General features: G+C 34.7%; 1 protein-coding gene across 3 annotated transcripts in view; it reads left to right on the forward strand.

The window, feature by feature from the left end:
* LOC144967589 (uncharacterized) overlaps positions 1–8,824 on the forward strand; it is a 35,182-nt gene extending 26,358 nt beyond the window's left edge. For all 3 annotated transcript variants that reach the window (XM_078905052.1, XM_078905049.1, XM_078905051.1), the window contains exons 11-16: positions 169–479; positions 1,832–1,985; positions 2,330–2,453; positions 3,366–3,450; positions 4,359–4,527; positions 5,521–8,824. In XM_078905052.1, coding sequence (XP_078761178.1) covers positions 169–479; positions 1,832–1,985; positions 2,330–2,453; positions 3,366–3,450; positions 4,359–4,527; positions 5,521–5,529 — 852 coding nt within the window. In that variant the 3' untranslated portion in view covers positions 5,530–8,824. The remainder of the gene's footprint in view (positions 1–168; positions 480–1,831; positions 1,986–2,329; positions 2,454–3,365; positions 3,451–4,358; positions 4,528–5,520) is intronic.
* Positions 8,825–16,465: the final 7,641 nt, after the last annotated feature.

Here is a 16,465-nt window from a genome sequence, read left to right on the forward strand (position 1 = left end):
AAAACCGGGATAAACTTCAGCTCCACAGGTCTAATGGCTTTTAAGGAGTTACACTGGGCACATTTATTGTTCATACTTCTTAACTTTAAAATATTTTAACTTTGTCGTAACATGTAAAAAAAACCCCTAATTTAATCACATTTTGCATGTCTTATTTCTGTGATGCAGGTTGTATGTCCCCAAAACATGACAGCAACACCTCGAGTGACAACCCCAGCCAGTGGTCTAAGGACATCGAGGAGGAGGGACAAAGATAAGGATACAAACCAAGCCCAAGCCGGATTAGTGAACAATGACTTTTCCTCCGCATATTCAACGAGATTTGGTCAATTTGGGGGTGATTCAGGCAGGACAGTTAACAACGATAATGTTGATGAGAACGAAGATGGACCCAGGAGTAATTACTTTAGGGATGAATCGTATAAGACCTCTCTACAGTCAGCCAGTGATAAATATGGGGGAATGACAACAATTAATAGGTACGTCATCTTTGAAGTGACAGTATTCATAATAGGGCTGTGATGAAAAAGTGAATGAATCCCAGATCATCTGAATATAAGCAGCAGATTGTAAGAGTAGGAAACTTGCATCTCGGATCAAAAGTATTCATGAATACTTTAGACCTGGTGAGAATTATTTTAGTAGATGGACCAAGATCTAATATATTTTACATTTAAGCGAACAACAATCCAAAAGAATCTAATATATTCGTAATTATTTAGTAAAAACACCACAAAAGAGTCTTGGCAAACAATAATCATTTCATAGAAATCAAATATCACAATTAATCATTAAGAAAACTATGTACATCATTTTGGTCTCTTTGATGGAATATCAAACGTCAATCTGACATAAATCGAGGTGAAAAAGATAGGGAAAAAAAGATTGACCTTTCTTATCTTGTGACCGCCCGCTCTAATTGCCAGCTACCAAAGTACTACTAACAGACCTGGTATTTGTTGTCATCGACTGAAGTCAAATTTATGGTAAAAGTTACGTTTGGTTGTAAAATTATTCTGTCTTTCAGTCTTGTTCAAGACAATAAGTTGTCTGCTGATTCATGTAGTACCAATTTTCAAAATTCTTGTTCTGAAAAAATCAGAAGAATATTTGATTTTGATAATTTTTTGCCTATTTTCTCTTTTATTCAGAAGTATTCATGAATACGAATTGGTAGTAGGGATTCATGTAACTAAAATCTTGCAGGAAATCACAACTCTAATTCATAACATTTTTTATTCTGACCATTTTAAAATTTGTATGAAAACAGATATCAGTTTCTTAAAGTAAATCATTGCTTTTATCTTCTTTTACACTGCTTTTTTTTTTTTCGTTTATTTTTATTTTCTATTTTTTTTCTGTTTTGATTTTTTTTTTTACTAAGTCACAAGGTAAACAACGATTGATGTAAAGATGAAAAAATATTAAACAAGCTATGAATTCAAAGCTTGTTAAGTTGTGGCTGCTAAAAACGTAAACAAAGGTTTATATGAAACAGTGCCAGATAATGTAGAAATTAAGATTCAAGAGCAAAATCATCCCAAAAATGACTAGCATTCCTGACTTATATTCAACAGATTTGAGGTTCGATTCCCAACCGAGGCAGGCTGATTTTTGGAAATGATTTTTTTCATGCTATTTTTCTTTCTTCTTTTTCTGGCAGTTTCATGTACATGGCACGTTTTTATCTTACTCTACTGCCAACTCTCAGATTATTCACTTTTAATTTGTGATTAGCTTTGAATGATAATATAAAAAACCTGATTGAAAGATTCACTATATATATAAAAATATATATGTATATTGTTTCAAACCCAACGTAAAAATTCAGGGCCTCCTATTTTGCAAGCCATCGCTCTAGTCGCCGGAACAGTAACACCAGAGATACAGAGGAAGAGGAGGAGGGACCACCAAGGACTTATGAACCTGCCAGAACTAACAGAAGTGCTCAAAGGGCCCGTGCTCAACTCAGTCAATTGTTACGGGTAATGATGACATTTTGGTTTGTACTTGTCTTCTGGCATGTTTTGATTCAATTTTATCTAGCATTCGTTCCATACATAATATGTAGAAAATATTACTTTTATTATTTTTCCTTTACAATTACTAAAACAGTTGTTTGAGGAAATGTAGTTCTTGTTTAAAGAAAGAGATATGTGTGGTAGAGAGAGAGAGTCTTAAAATTTTATTCTATTTCATTTATACTGTAGCTTTGCCATTTGATATTTTACCAATTAATTTTGTTCATAAAGCTTTGAGGTGGTTAGCAGATTTTGCTCTATATAAAATCTCAAGTTTAAAACAAAAAAAAATATAAATCAACTTCCAGGATAATGATGACAACAGTCATCATGGTAATGCCAGAAGTCACCACAGTAATGCCGGCAGTCACCACAGTAACAATCATCACAGGCGAGGAGCAGCTGCATCAAGTCATAGCAATAATACAGCAGGTCTGTAAAAACCCCTAATCATATTGGATGTTTCATTATGCAATACTGGCAACAACAATCATTTAACAACCTATAAGAAGTGAAGAATTTGTTCACAAAGATGCCCAGGAAAGTGAAAAGGAGAAACCTCTTTTCTCCAATCTGACAAAACATTTTTAAAAATCAGACACCCCCTGACTTTTAGGTGATCTCTTAAACTATGCTTAATGATAGTGTGCTCTTGGAATCTACAATTAAGGCTTACTTTTCTTGTGTGCTTTTAAGTGTAAATCTAGAATTTTTTTTACTATTCCATTTTTTTCCTTTTTACTGGCGCTGAAATGACCTAAATGTGTGGCAAGCGCTGTAAAACTCTTGAAAACAAAAACAGAACAGACACCTCCATCCCCATAATCCATAATTACAAAAAAAAAAACAAAAACAAAAGAAGAATACACAACCCATCATCGTTAGACTAGCTCTTTTCAAGGGTTATACTTTTAGAGATTGCCATCACATGCCATAAGGGATTTTGTATTCCAGGTTTGGATCACAACTGACTTGGCAAATAGAGAGCTCAGGCAAATTGGGCTGTGATTATATTTCCAACCATAGAGGTCTTAACTGGATCATACAGTTATGCAAAATTACACATATTTGATGTTTTTCATTCGGTTTTTCAAATGTTACCAGGACATCTTTCCCATTGACTTACAACTGAGTGTTATTTGCCTATATTATTCCCAAAGCTAACTGATTTACGCTGTGAATCCTTGCTTGCATCTTACAACACAAACATTGAACATGAGAGGATGAGGATGAAGACATTAGAGTAACTCCATTTTTATTTTTGAAAATATCTGAGAGACAAATTAGAGATCTAATTATAGTAAGATATTTTTTTACTCATTTTGATTTCTTAATTTTTTACAGGGGCTTCATCTTACAACCGAAATCGTAGAGGCCGAGGGGTTGATGCCAGAACAGTCATCAGGGAGGTGAACAGGGAAACAACCAGGTAAAGCCTCAGTGAGAATATTTGTATTACATGATAAACAGTGGGAACTGTCTAATGGAGCTTGTCAGCAAATAATGGCAAATTGTCAAAAAGCAAAGATCTTTTAGTCATCTCACTACAGTTGTCCGGACAACATGCAAACAAATTAGTCATTTGAATGGGAATAGGTGTTTTGAATTATTATTATTAATATTATTAGTATTATTTATTATTATTATTATTATTATTATTATTATTATTATTATTATTATTATTATTATTATTATTTTATTATTTTATTATTATTATTATTATTATTATTATTATTATTATTATTATTATTATTATTATTATTATGCAGCTATGTGGTCTAGTGGTATGACACTCGCTTTCGGATCAGAAGGTCCTGGGTTCGAGCCTTGCTCAGCGCATAGTTGAGTCCTTGGAAAAGGCTCTTTATTCATATTCTCTCACTGTACTCAGGTGTAAAATGAGTACCTGGCCATCAACAGCGTCGTCTCTGTCGAAAAAATTGTAATATCATCTAACAGGCATCGTGTCTCGTTCTACATGTTACGTGTTGCTGTTGGTCAAGGACCCCTTGTAAAGCACTTTGAGCATGTTTAGTGGGTATTGCGTTATATAAAAGCTCAATTTTTTATTTTTTAAAAATTATTATTATTATTATTATTATTATTATTATTATTATTATTATTATTATTATTATTATTATTATTATTATTATTATTACTATTATTATTATTATTATTATTATTATATTACTCTTATTATTATTATTATTATTATTATTATTATTATTAATTATTATTATTATTATTATTATTATCATATTTATTATTATTATTATTATTATTATTATTATTATTATTGTTGTTAAGGAATTATTTTTTTTCCGTTTGATGTTCCAGGGCATCGCAGAATGGTCTCACCAGTCCACCAATGAGATCAAGGACCAATAATAACAGCAGCGCGACCACCCCCACCACAAATACCATTTCTTCGACTACGTCACGAAATCGCCAAAGATCAGATCATGTGTTCAGTCCTGAATTGCGTCCAAAACCAAATGATAATCGGGTAATTGGTTTTGATTTAATTTTAAAACAAAAAGGAAACCTTAGTCGTTTTTTGCTTTGTTTATTTATTTGCATTTTTTAATGATTCACATTTTTATGATATAATTCTCTCTCTCTCTCTCTCTCTCTCTCTCTCTCTCTCTGTCTCTCTCTCTCTCTCTCTCCTCTCTCTCTCTCTCTCTCTGTCTCTCTTTCTCTCTCTTCATCAATAAAGTTGGAGTATCCAAATGAACTGAAGGTGCTAAATCTCCATTGGTCGAGTAAGAGTATTATACTCACAAACTGGTTCAATCATGTGATTACTCAGTTAGTAGTTGTGGTGTTTTAAAAAAAAAGAAGCACAATAACCATTGTATATGCTCAAAGCGCTTTACAAAGCATCCCAAGTGAACTGCAACACTTGATGCAGGACATAACATGACAACTTGTGAGGTGGTATTATGATTTTTTCTTACAGAGACACTAAAGATATCGGAAAAGTACTCATTTTACATCTGAGCTCGATGAGAAAATTTTAATAAATTACTAACTGCACCTAAATGGGATTTAAAGGTCAAAAGTCAAATGTCATACTACGATACCATAAAGAATCACAGGTATTTGATCCAGATGAAAATACCGACTGATTACTGTGATTATTTGTTCTTGTGGAATGACTCTAACTGGGGCATAGTTGAGTCCTTGGAAAAATCTCTTTACTCACACACTTAACCATGCTCAGTTGTAAAATGAGTAGCTGGCTGTTAACAACGTTGTCTCTGTTTAGTGGATATTGCCCTATATTAATGCTCTATTTTTAAAAAAAATGTAACTATTGTCCTATGTGGAGGGTAACAAACAATTACAATTCATTTCACGCAAAATAAAGATTAACTCCAGCACCATGGGACTGTTTGAAAGACAACTTTACACAAGTGATTAATCTAGAGAGAATCTGAAAGTCTAAGGATGATTTTAACTAATTATATTTTCATCATCTTTTTTTTTTGTACAGAGACGTTGATTTCAGTATGGGAAGGATGGTTGTGCATACGTGTTGATCTGTGATACCAGGGACCTCTGTCTAAAATGTTTTCACCCTCATCGTTTCTCGACAAGTGCTTCACATAGTCTCGCTGCTAATAGTATTTGAGTTTGTTATTTATATATTGTTTGAGTAGTAAAATAATGTACATTAGAGCTGCCAGCCTCCTGCCAAAAAGCAGAATTTTAATTTTTTTTTTCATTTATCGACATTTCATTTAGACACCAAATCTTTCATCTTTAAAAAACAAGCTTTTATTTAGCGCAATATCCATATATTCATTTTATACCTGAGTGTGAACAGAGAATGTGAGTAAAGAGCTTTTTCCAAGGACTCAACTATGTGCCACTCAGAGTAGGACTCAAACCCAGGACTTTCTGATCTGAAGATGAGTGTCATACCACAAGATCACGTAGCCGTACCTTTAAATTTAAATCGTAATCCACAATTCTTAAAACACAAAAAAAGAACAAATGAAATATAGCAGATACATTTTTCCCATCATTCATCATATTGCAAAATTTGTCTATAAGATCCTTTTCAAAAGTATCAGCTGATGCATTGCAGTGTCACAAGGTGACCAATAAGAGTTTTGTTTCTTGCCCTATATGAGAAAATAACCAAAGTAGGGATTGGTTATATACTGTAACTAGGCAAAAATTTGATTTGGCTACAAAACGTTTTGAAGACACCTTTCATTTTTGTGGTCTACCTCAGACAGAACTGAATAACAAAAGTCAAATGGAATGGAATCTTCAATTTAATTAATGAAGACATGATGTGGACATTTCAGGTTTCCCCTTTGTCAACAAATCACAATGAGTGAAAGATTAAAGATGAATGAGAGAACGGGGAAATTCATCACAGTTTCTCTAATTTTCTTTCCTGATAGAGGAGGAGCTATGGCTATGCATTTTTACTCATAATGGTCAAATATTGATGAAAAGTTGTCACTGCCTTTTGTCTCATGACTCTCGTCGTCATGAATTTCTGTTTATTTTTTACTAGCATCCATATTGTTTGCAGTGTCGTAGCAACACAAAATTTATTTTTAGTAAAATTAAGTGGAATTTAGAATTGAAAATGGAAAACAAATTGATAAAACATACTCAAATTGGTTGATTGTATTTTGATCACAAATTTTAATCACGAAATTGTTTCTTTTTGTATTTTGTGTTCATGCTGATACTAGTAATGCAGTCGTATAAGAAACCATTTCTCAATTTCTGAATTATAGGACAGAAAAGAAAGAAAAATAAAACCAAACAAAAATAACGCAGATATTTTTTGTCACAAATCAAACATGTTTTCTGAGGTTGAGGTTGGCAGCTCTGTACATCGTTGTACCAGGTGTTGTGTAACTTGCTATGCATTTTATTAATTTATTTTTCCTTCTAATTTTGTCTGCCTGTTTTGTTTATTGGCTTAAACATGGTAATGAGTACGGGTATTCTTTTACGAGTGTACGATTCTGTGAAATGGAAGATTGACTGTTGTGTTTGACTGACAAATTTGGGAGCCTTTTCTGGTAAGAAAAATATCTAGAAAGGTTTGTATGATACAGTGCCAGGCAAAGCAGAAATTAAAATGCAAGAAGAAATTGTCCTGAAAAGTCACTTCAGGCAAGCTGATTTTTTGAGATTATTTTTTTTTGGTACTTTTATTTTTATTTTTGTCTGGTTCTGTTTTCTGCACACTTTTTCAGAATCTCATGTTGTGTTGGAGCATTGTGTTCTCAACAAATAAAACGGGATAAAAGGGAGAGGTTTAAAAAAAAAATTAGTTTTCAAAACATTCTGCATTATGTTTTAACTATTTTTGTCTTTGTAACAAATTTTCAATCAGCAAAACACCACAAAGCAATTATACCAATTCACGGTATATATCATGCACTCTGTATTTTAACTTAATTTTAAATATCAAGGGCATCCGACTCTAACTGTGCTAGTGCCGTGTGCAGTAAAAAAAAATAATTTTTTTTAGTTTATATTAAAGTCCAACTCCTCCATTGTCCTTGTGGCCTACAGAGACTAACCACAATCCTGTTATTTGGTGGGAATAGTCATGTGATCTAAACACACCTGGCAAGTGTTATTGCAGAGACAGTCATTGGAGCAGATCGCTTAAGTTATTGCAGAAACTGTACTGATTAAAAAAATTGTTTTTTTCAATTTCATCTCTCCCACACTTACAGGGTTAGAGTCTGATGCCTTTGATATATACATTTTTTTTTTTTGGGTAATGCCACAATATTTTGGTGAAAAGAAAATTACTTTTGGACCCGTGAAATCAGTTAATTTTCAATGAGGTTGATTTTCCTGTTTTCCAAAAAAAAAAAAAAAAAAAGAATGTATGAGATGTCACAAGTGTCTCATTCATGTGGTAATCTCTTCATTGTATATGGGCGTTGTGTGGTGTATGATTAACAGGCACAAGCAAAGCATTCACACAAGCCTAGTACATCCACTCTCCCATTCTTTTTCTTGTGCTGAAAGTTACATTCTTTAACTGAGATGAAATAAAACGGTCTTGTTGTATTGATTTTTACGTGGAGTTCTTGCTGAAGTTGTTCACTTTCTTAGAAAATTAGTTTTTTAAAATGCATTATATTTATTCATTGATTTGAATTCCAAACCTAACTTTGGGAGTGGGTCTGATATTATATTTGTACAACACACTCCATTGTGTGTCTGTATGCTATATGGGTACTACACACTCCATTATGTATCTGGATGCTATATGTGTACAACACACACCATTGTGTGTCTGTATGCTATATGTGTACATCACACTCAATTGTGTGTCTGGATGCTATATGTGTACAACACACTACATTGTGTGTCTGTATGCTATACGTGTACAGCACACTACATAAATTGATACTTTATGAAATGAGAAGGAATTTTATTAGCTATGAAAATTGTTACACGTGGTGCATTGCTGACAGCTGTTTTACATGTCCATGGTAAGTTTCAGGGGTTAATTGTTATTATTCTAGTTATATTTCCAGTCAAACCAATAAAATGCATAACCTTAGGAGCAAAGTCATCCTAACTGTAATGCTGTCACTTTCATGCTTGGGGAAAATTCACAACATCACATGCTGAACTTTCTGTGAAAAGTATGAACATTAACTCTCTCGAGTCATACGAATGCAAAATCAGACAAATTTGTTTGATTTTTAATCATGTTGAATCGACAGAGTTACTCTGTCTCAAAGATGGTTGAACACTAAATTTACTAAAGTGTGGACCATAAAAGAATTGAAAAGAAATGAATATAATAGCTTTAAAACAAACAATAAAATATCAATTGCTCAAGCAATTTTGTCATTAACGATAAGGCAATATGACAACAGGGGTATTACAAAACAAAAGGTATTGAGTTGAATGTAAAATCTGTAACAAAAATGAATATGACAGCTGCAAAAAGTAAAACGAATTTTATATTAGCCAATATTTCGAGCTCAGATCCTCTGCAAGCCAACAACAACAACAACAAAAAATACATAGAGAAATACTTTACAGTACACAACTCTCTAATGATGGTGTAAAGATATACTTAGTGTCTTTCAGTGAAAGAAGAAATAGACGAATCATTATTTTGTTTTTATTGTTAACCAAGGAAGGGTTGGAGCCCAAAACATTCCTTGCTATGCAAGTTTTGCTACCTGTCTTTTTGTGTCCTTACAGTTTTCTTTTGCATAGGGTTATAAAAAGACCTAAATGTGTTACATGCTAAACTTCTAATACCAACTATTCTCTGGGTCTTGTCCTGAACCAGGTGGTACTGGGTAGGGTTTTCTGACCTCTCATAGTGGGTAAGGAGGCATATGTTGAGTCGTCTGTCCCCTCATATGTGTTTTTCAACATGCTTTCTGTCTTTGTCTTGGAATGAGATTATTGGTTTTGTCCTGGCTGGGAGGGAAACAGTCAATGTATAATTTAGAGTTTTGGGAGATATATTTTTTTGTCTTGTAAATCATCTCTCTGCTATGCACTGTAATATTGTTTTTGTTTTACATAAATAATATTATGTTTTGTAAACATCAGAGTGTGTTCGTCTAAGTGGGGACCTTTGCTTGTGTCAGGATGAGACATTAAGGTGATCTCAAACTAAGTACACTGATAGCGTGCTCTTGTAATCTACACCTGTTCCCCATTTGAACCAATTCCCCTTTGTCTCACTTCTAACTTGGGTGCTTTAATTGTAATTCTAGAACCTTTTACTATCTCATTTTCTTCCTTTGTATTGGCGCTGATATGACCTTAATGTGTTGCAAGCGCCGTAAAACTCTTAAAAGCAAACACAAACCTAGTGGTATATTGGGGTTTTACAGTAGGTACCTATGAAATGTAAGGTTCATGTTGTATTAGGCAGAATATATAAAGGGGTTGTCTGCCTGTTGTCCATCATTTATCATGTCCGTTTATTCTCTATTTTACCATAATGCCTTTAAGGTTGAAGCAAATTATGGAGGAAGTGAGTGTGTGTGTGTATGTGAGAGAGAGAGAGAGAGAGAGAGAGAGAGAGAGAGAGAGAGAGAGAGAGAGAGAGAGAGAGAGAGAGAAATAATCATACATTCCAGTGTTGTAGGGCTTTTAGTTTGACTCCTTAAGTTTTCTTTTGTTTGACTTCAATACGATAAGAAAGATTTTCTTATTTTTAGGTACCATATTTTGACTATTCCAGTATCTAGTCCTGAAATCAAACCAGGCAGGAAGTGTAAGGTCATGTTTTTGGATGATGAGATTTTTTGTTTGTTTTGCAAATCATTTCTCCATTAAGTCGTTTAATGCATTTATTATCATCAAAACTATGCATATGTAACTATCCTCCTGGGTGGGGATCCTGACCTCCCATAGCGGGCAGGGAGGTACATACTGTGTCTTCTATCCCCTTATATCTGTTATCCAACATGCTTTCTGTCTTTGTCTCGGAATGAGATTACTTGGTTTTGTCCTGGCACTGGCCGGAATCCTAGCTGGGAGGGAAACAGTCAAATGCATAGTTATTGTTTTGGGAGATGATATTTTTTTCCTTGTAAATCATCTCTCTGTTATGTATTATTATTTTTATTTTGAATGTATAATGTAAGCATTTGAGTGTGTTCCTCTTTGTTGGATTTTGTGCTTGTGTCTGGATGAGACTTGTAGGTGATTTCAAACTAAGTACATTGGTGGTATGCTCTTGGAATCTACATCTGATCCCTATTTGTTCTCAATTCCCCTTTGAGCGGGTGGTTGGATGGGAGCATCACCCTTGAATCATATACCTATGATGTTCGCATGGGTGTACGATCCGATAGTGATGTCCTTTCTTCATCTCTTTACTAGCCTATCCTGCTTCTTTGGTTTGTGATTGTATTTTTGACAGGGGATATTTTTTTTCTGTAAATCTTCTGCCTGTTTGTTCTTGGTTATTTATAATTTAGCTTATGATATCTTTAGGTTATGATTTTGATTTACATTTGTACTATTTTTGTTAGATTGCTTGTTTTTTTGTTTCAGCGGTCTCTCATATAACCTCAATTGTGTTGGAAGAGACCTAAAGCAACAAACAAACAAACAAAATTCCCCTTTGTCTTACTTTTTCTTGGGTGCTTTAATTGTAATTCTAGAACTTTTTACTATCCCATTTTCTTCCTTTTTACTGGCGCTGAATTAACCTAAATGTGTTGCAAGCGCCGTAAAACCCTTAAAAACAACAACAAACATAACTATCCTCATATGTAAACTATCTCTAGATGAAAACATCTTTCTCTGTCGGGGTCCCAAACCAAAAGTATGGAACAAATTAGATAAAGAAATCAAAGACACCCCGACCTCAGTGATTTTAGGAAACTTTTTAAACATTCCTATTCAGGCAGGCTTTTGAGTTGTAATAGTATTCGCATTTGTGTTACCCATTGTTTTTGTATGTGTAGCGCCTTTGTGGATTCTGTAACGCTGTATAAATGAATGAGTTCACATAACATTATAATTATAGAAAAGGTGTAAAGTGTAATTGTAACCTATTGCCTCACAAAGGTGTGTTTTTGTTATGCTGAGATAATTTGGATGTTAAACGTTGAATTTAAAGTCAAAAATAGGAAACTGTTTATTGTGGACTAAGTGCTTCTGTTGTTTTGGGGTCCTTTGTAAAGCGCTTTGAGCACATTAAGTGTATGTTGCACTATATAAGCTTAAATTTTATATCCAATTTCTTTTTCTTGGGGAGTTGGGGGGGGGGGGGATGAAGTAGTGAATGGTTAAGGCGGTTGCACAACTGTGGCCCAGAAGGTACTGGGTTCGAGCCCTGAGTCAGGCACTTTCTTTTTTTCTTTTCCTGGGCAAGATGATTACTCCCCTATTTGCTTCTTTGGACAACATGGGTGATTTCTGTTGACATTAGACGTTTGTTTGATGGGTTATCTATATTCCTTCATGGAATGCCTAAGCGACGGCATCTTATGATCCATGTAATTTTTTTTTTTTTCCTTTTTCTTTCATTTTCTGGTTTGTCAGATTCCTATTCAGAGAGAAATAATCAGTACTTAGGATTTGAAATTTACTTTGATTTTTATTATGATTATTATCGTTATTTTTATAATTAATTCTTCAGTGCTGATGGTTTTCCTTGGATCCGTGGAAATCCGCGATTTTTGTGTAAGAGGAGGAATTTCCTCCTTTGAAAAAAGACATTTTCTCAATCAAATTTTCTGGCTTTGAGAGATTTCATGTGTGGTGGAACAAAGTGGTGCAGCTTCCCCACTATCCAGAGGATAGCTAGAGTAGTTTATCATCTCAATGGCTCTAAAAGTGGGGGTTAGTGAAGTAAACATGCGGCGTAAAAAAAAAACCATTCATAATTTTCCTCCTTTTTCCCTTTTTGTCACCATCAGCACCGACTCTTTTTCCTTCTGCCTTACACAACCTAGTCCACGGTTTGTGCGAAAATCGTCCAAAAATTTGTTTTGATGCAATTTTTATTTTTCGATTTACTTAATTTGATTAGATATAGATTTGATTTTCATGACAATTTTTGATTTCATAATGATTATTATTATTTTTTTTTAATGTTATTTTTTTAAAAATTGAAGGAGAGCACTCGTGTCACATGCAAAGGGACTGAAATTGATCTCTGACTCTGATGAAGTCAACCCAGCAGTGACTGATTAGCTGGATCTACCAGATCTGGCTGGAAGTACTTTGCCATAGACTAGCATCCTATCCAAAGGGTAGCAAGTATTTGTCCATTTCATCGCTATAGAAACCAAGATAAACTCTAGCTCCATGGACCTCATGTCTGTGAAAGAAACTAACACCAGAAAGGGATTTTAAAGTGAAAATGACCAGAGAAGTGAAATTCTAGTTTTTGTAATTTTAAGAAATCCTATTCATTCTCCTCAATAACCCCCCCCCCCCCCCCTTAAAAAACAAAACAACTTTACCCAGTCTTTATATTTTAGAATGGAAATTCTATTATAGCAGCTAAAGCATCCAGGCATAATACCGTTTGGAGACAGTTACATATGGGAACATCCTGACAGTGTGGATTTTGTTACTTTGTACCCGAAAGGTACTGAGTTCAATTTCCTTCCCCCCCCCCCCGAAATATATGACCTTGATATTGGGCAGTGGCTGTTGCCTGGGTTATTCCAGTCTTCTTTTGGGATAGACCCCCAAGGAAAATGTCCCCTGGGGAATGAAGAGAAGGAATCTCTTCGTGGGCTTCTGAGATATTTCTCAGCGGACTTTGGGCGGTTTGTTTTGTACTGTAGTTTTTGTTTGTAATAATAGTCGTCTGTGAGCAAATTGGATCCTGTGCTTGTGTCTTGACGATATAAATATAATGCTCTTGAAATCCACCTGTTCTCTTTGAACCAGTCCCCTTTAACTTACTTTATATTGGGTGCTTTTAACCTTAAATCACTAAAAAAATTTTTACTATCCCATTTTCTTATTACTGGCGCTGAACTGACCTATAAGTTTTTCCAGGTCTGTAAAACCCAAAACACCAAGCACACAGTTTTTGTAAGCAAAAGGTTCATGCTATAAACCCCTGTCTTGCTGTAACATTGTGTCGTACATACCACACTTTGTGTCAACCAGACAGCTATGTGGTCTTGTGATATGACACCCGCCTTCAGATCGGAAGGTCCAGAGTTCGAGTCCCATTCTGAGTGACGTATAGTTTAGTCCCTGAAAAGATTCTTCACTCACATACTCGGGTGTAAAATGTAAAATGAGTACCTGACAATTAACAGTTAACAGCATTGTCTCGGTCCAAAAAAATTGTAATATCGCCTCGTGTCTCGTCCTACATATCAAATGTTGCTGTTGACCAGAGACCCCATGTAAAGCGCTTTGAACATGTTTAATGGATAATGCGCTACGTATATAAATGCTCATGTTATTTTTAGGAATGAATCCTCTCACCTATACTTTTTCTTGCTTTTGTATAATAATGTTGTATATTATATATTACCTATGCGTACCAATGGGTAAAACCAATGCTGATGTTGTACATTGTTGGCACATGTAATCTGTTACAATCACCGACTAATCCATATATTTTTAGACAAATTTAATCACCAAATGACATGATAAGCTATTTTGGATATTGTATTGAAGCATTTATTGATTGTAAGTAAATACCAAACCTGTCTAATGATATGCCTTGTAAATAAACACACAACGTCCCCCACCAAAATAGACAGTATTTTGTTAATTACTTCGTATATTTTAAAATCTCTCTTCTATCGAGGTGTCTGGGTGGGGTTCTTTACCTACCATACTGGGTGGGGTTCCTGGCCTCCCAAAGCGGGCAGGGTGGTACTTACTGTGTCTTCTATCCCTTGTATCTGTTTTTCAATTTGCTTTCTGCCTTTGTCTTTGAATGAGATTACTCGGTTTTGTCCTGGTCCTAACCGGATATCCTGGCTGAGAAGGAAACACTCAAATGTATAGTTAGTTTTAGGAGATGATATTTTAAAAATTGTAAATCATCTCTCTGTTATGCACTGTATTATGTTTTGTTTACATATTATATATAATTTGTAGACTTTTGAGTGTGTTCCTCTCCGTGGGGACCTGTGCTTGTATCTGGATGAGACTTTTAGGTGATTCATACTAAGTACTTTGATAGTGTGCTCTTACTTGGAATCTACATCCGTTTCCTATTTGAACCAATTTCACTTTGACTTACCTTTTCTTGGGTGCTTTAATTATAACTCTAGAACTTATTCCTTCTATCCCATTTTCTTCCATTTTACTGGCGGACCTTAATGTGTTGCAAGCGCCGTAAAACCCTTAAAAACAAACAGCATTTTTCCAGGTATCGTCTGCTAATTAGTGGTACAATGCCTCATTGTGTAACAAAGTCGAGTAGTGTTAAATATTGATATAAACTCTGGCCCAGGCATTATGACCTTGGGTAAGGCACTTCATATACGTTATCCGTCCCACTCGCCTGGGGGATGAATGGGTACCTGGAGAGACTGATAGATATTGTAAGAATATTTGAGTAAGGAGCCAAGTTACATAACTTGTTTGTTTGTTGAGAAGGGTTTTACCGTGCTTGCGACCCATTTAAGTCATCTCAGTGCCAGTAAAACAGAAGAATTTGAGAGTATAAAATTCTAGATTTACAGCTAAAAGCGCCCAAGAAAAAGTAAGACAAAGTGGAATGATTCAAATAGGCATCAGAAGTAGATTACAGGAGCAAACTATCAGTGCACTTAGTATGACATAAGGTCTTACTGAGAGGAACACACTCAAATGTTTGAAAAATAAATTCAATATTTAAAAAATTATACAATACAAAGCAGAGAGATGATTTATAAGGAAAATAAATATCATGCCCCAAAACTAATTCTACACATTTGACCGTTTCCCTCTCAGACAAGGACTAGGACCAGAGCCAGTACAAAACCAAGTAATCTTCTTATTCCAAGACAAAGATAGAAAGCAACTCGGAAAGCATGTAGGAAGATATAAGACACAGAAAATGATCTCCTGCCCATTATGGAAGGTCAAGATCCTATTCAGAATTTAAAGGACAACACCTAATTAAGGGGGGGGGGGGGGTCTGATCGAGTTTGCCTCATTAAGCGCCCACCCAGTATGAACTAATTGCATGTCTGATAATCCAAATGATCATGGGCTCACTGTTGTGATGGAAAGACTGTCAAACCAATGTAAATGTCAATTATAGTTATAGCAATAATATATCAACCTCATTACTCCAATCAGTCACCTGACATCCTGATAAATAAAAGTGCCTAAGTGAACCAATTAAAATATTAATAATATATTAAAGGAAAGGATGGCTCATACAACACAATAATATTTTTTTAAACAATGATCCGACCCTCTTTGTCAGGGGACAGATAAAACGTGCAGAAACTGATGAGAGAGGGAGAAGTAAAATTTAAATGCAACTTTTTCTCTTTATCTCATCATTTCCTGTGTGTTTTGTCTGTCCTCAGATGAAGGTCAAAGGTCGAAGCGTATATTTGTATTGAGTTACAAGAGCCATATTAACCCTTAATTATTTCTTTACAGACTTCATTGTAGTTATGTGGTCTTAGTGTATAACTGGAAGGTCCAGGGTATGAGTCCCGCTCTGAGCAGCACATAGTTGGAAAAGGCTCTTTACTCACATTCTCTCAATGTACTCCGGTGTCAAATGAGTATTTGGCTGTACAGGGTTGCCTCTGAAAAAAATTGTAATATTGCCTAATAGACATCACGTCATGTCCTACATGTGAAGTGTTAATGTTGGCTAGGGATCCTTTGTAAAGCGCTTTGAGCAAGTTTAGTGGTCATTGCACTATATAAATGCTCAAGTCATTTTTGTCAATCTGATCACATAGGCCCGACTCAAAAACTCGCGATCCATATTGTGAATAACAAACTAGTAAATAAACAAA

Source organism: Berghia stephanieae, chromosome 3 (assembly GCF_034508935.2).
Source record: "Berghia stephanieae isolate SIO BIC M18660-M18661 chromosome 3, UCSD_Bste_1.3, whole genome shotgun sequence".
NCBI classification, from domain to species: Eukaryota; Metazoa; Mollusca; class Gastropoda; order Nudibranchia; family Aeolidiidae; genus Berghia; species Berghia stephanieae.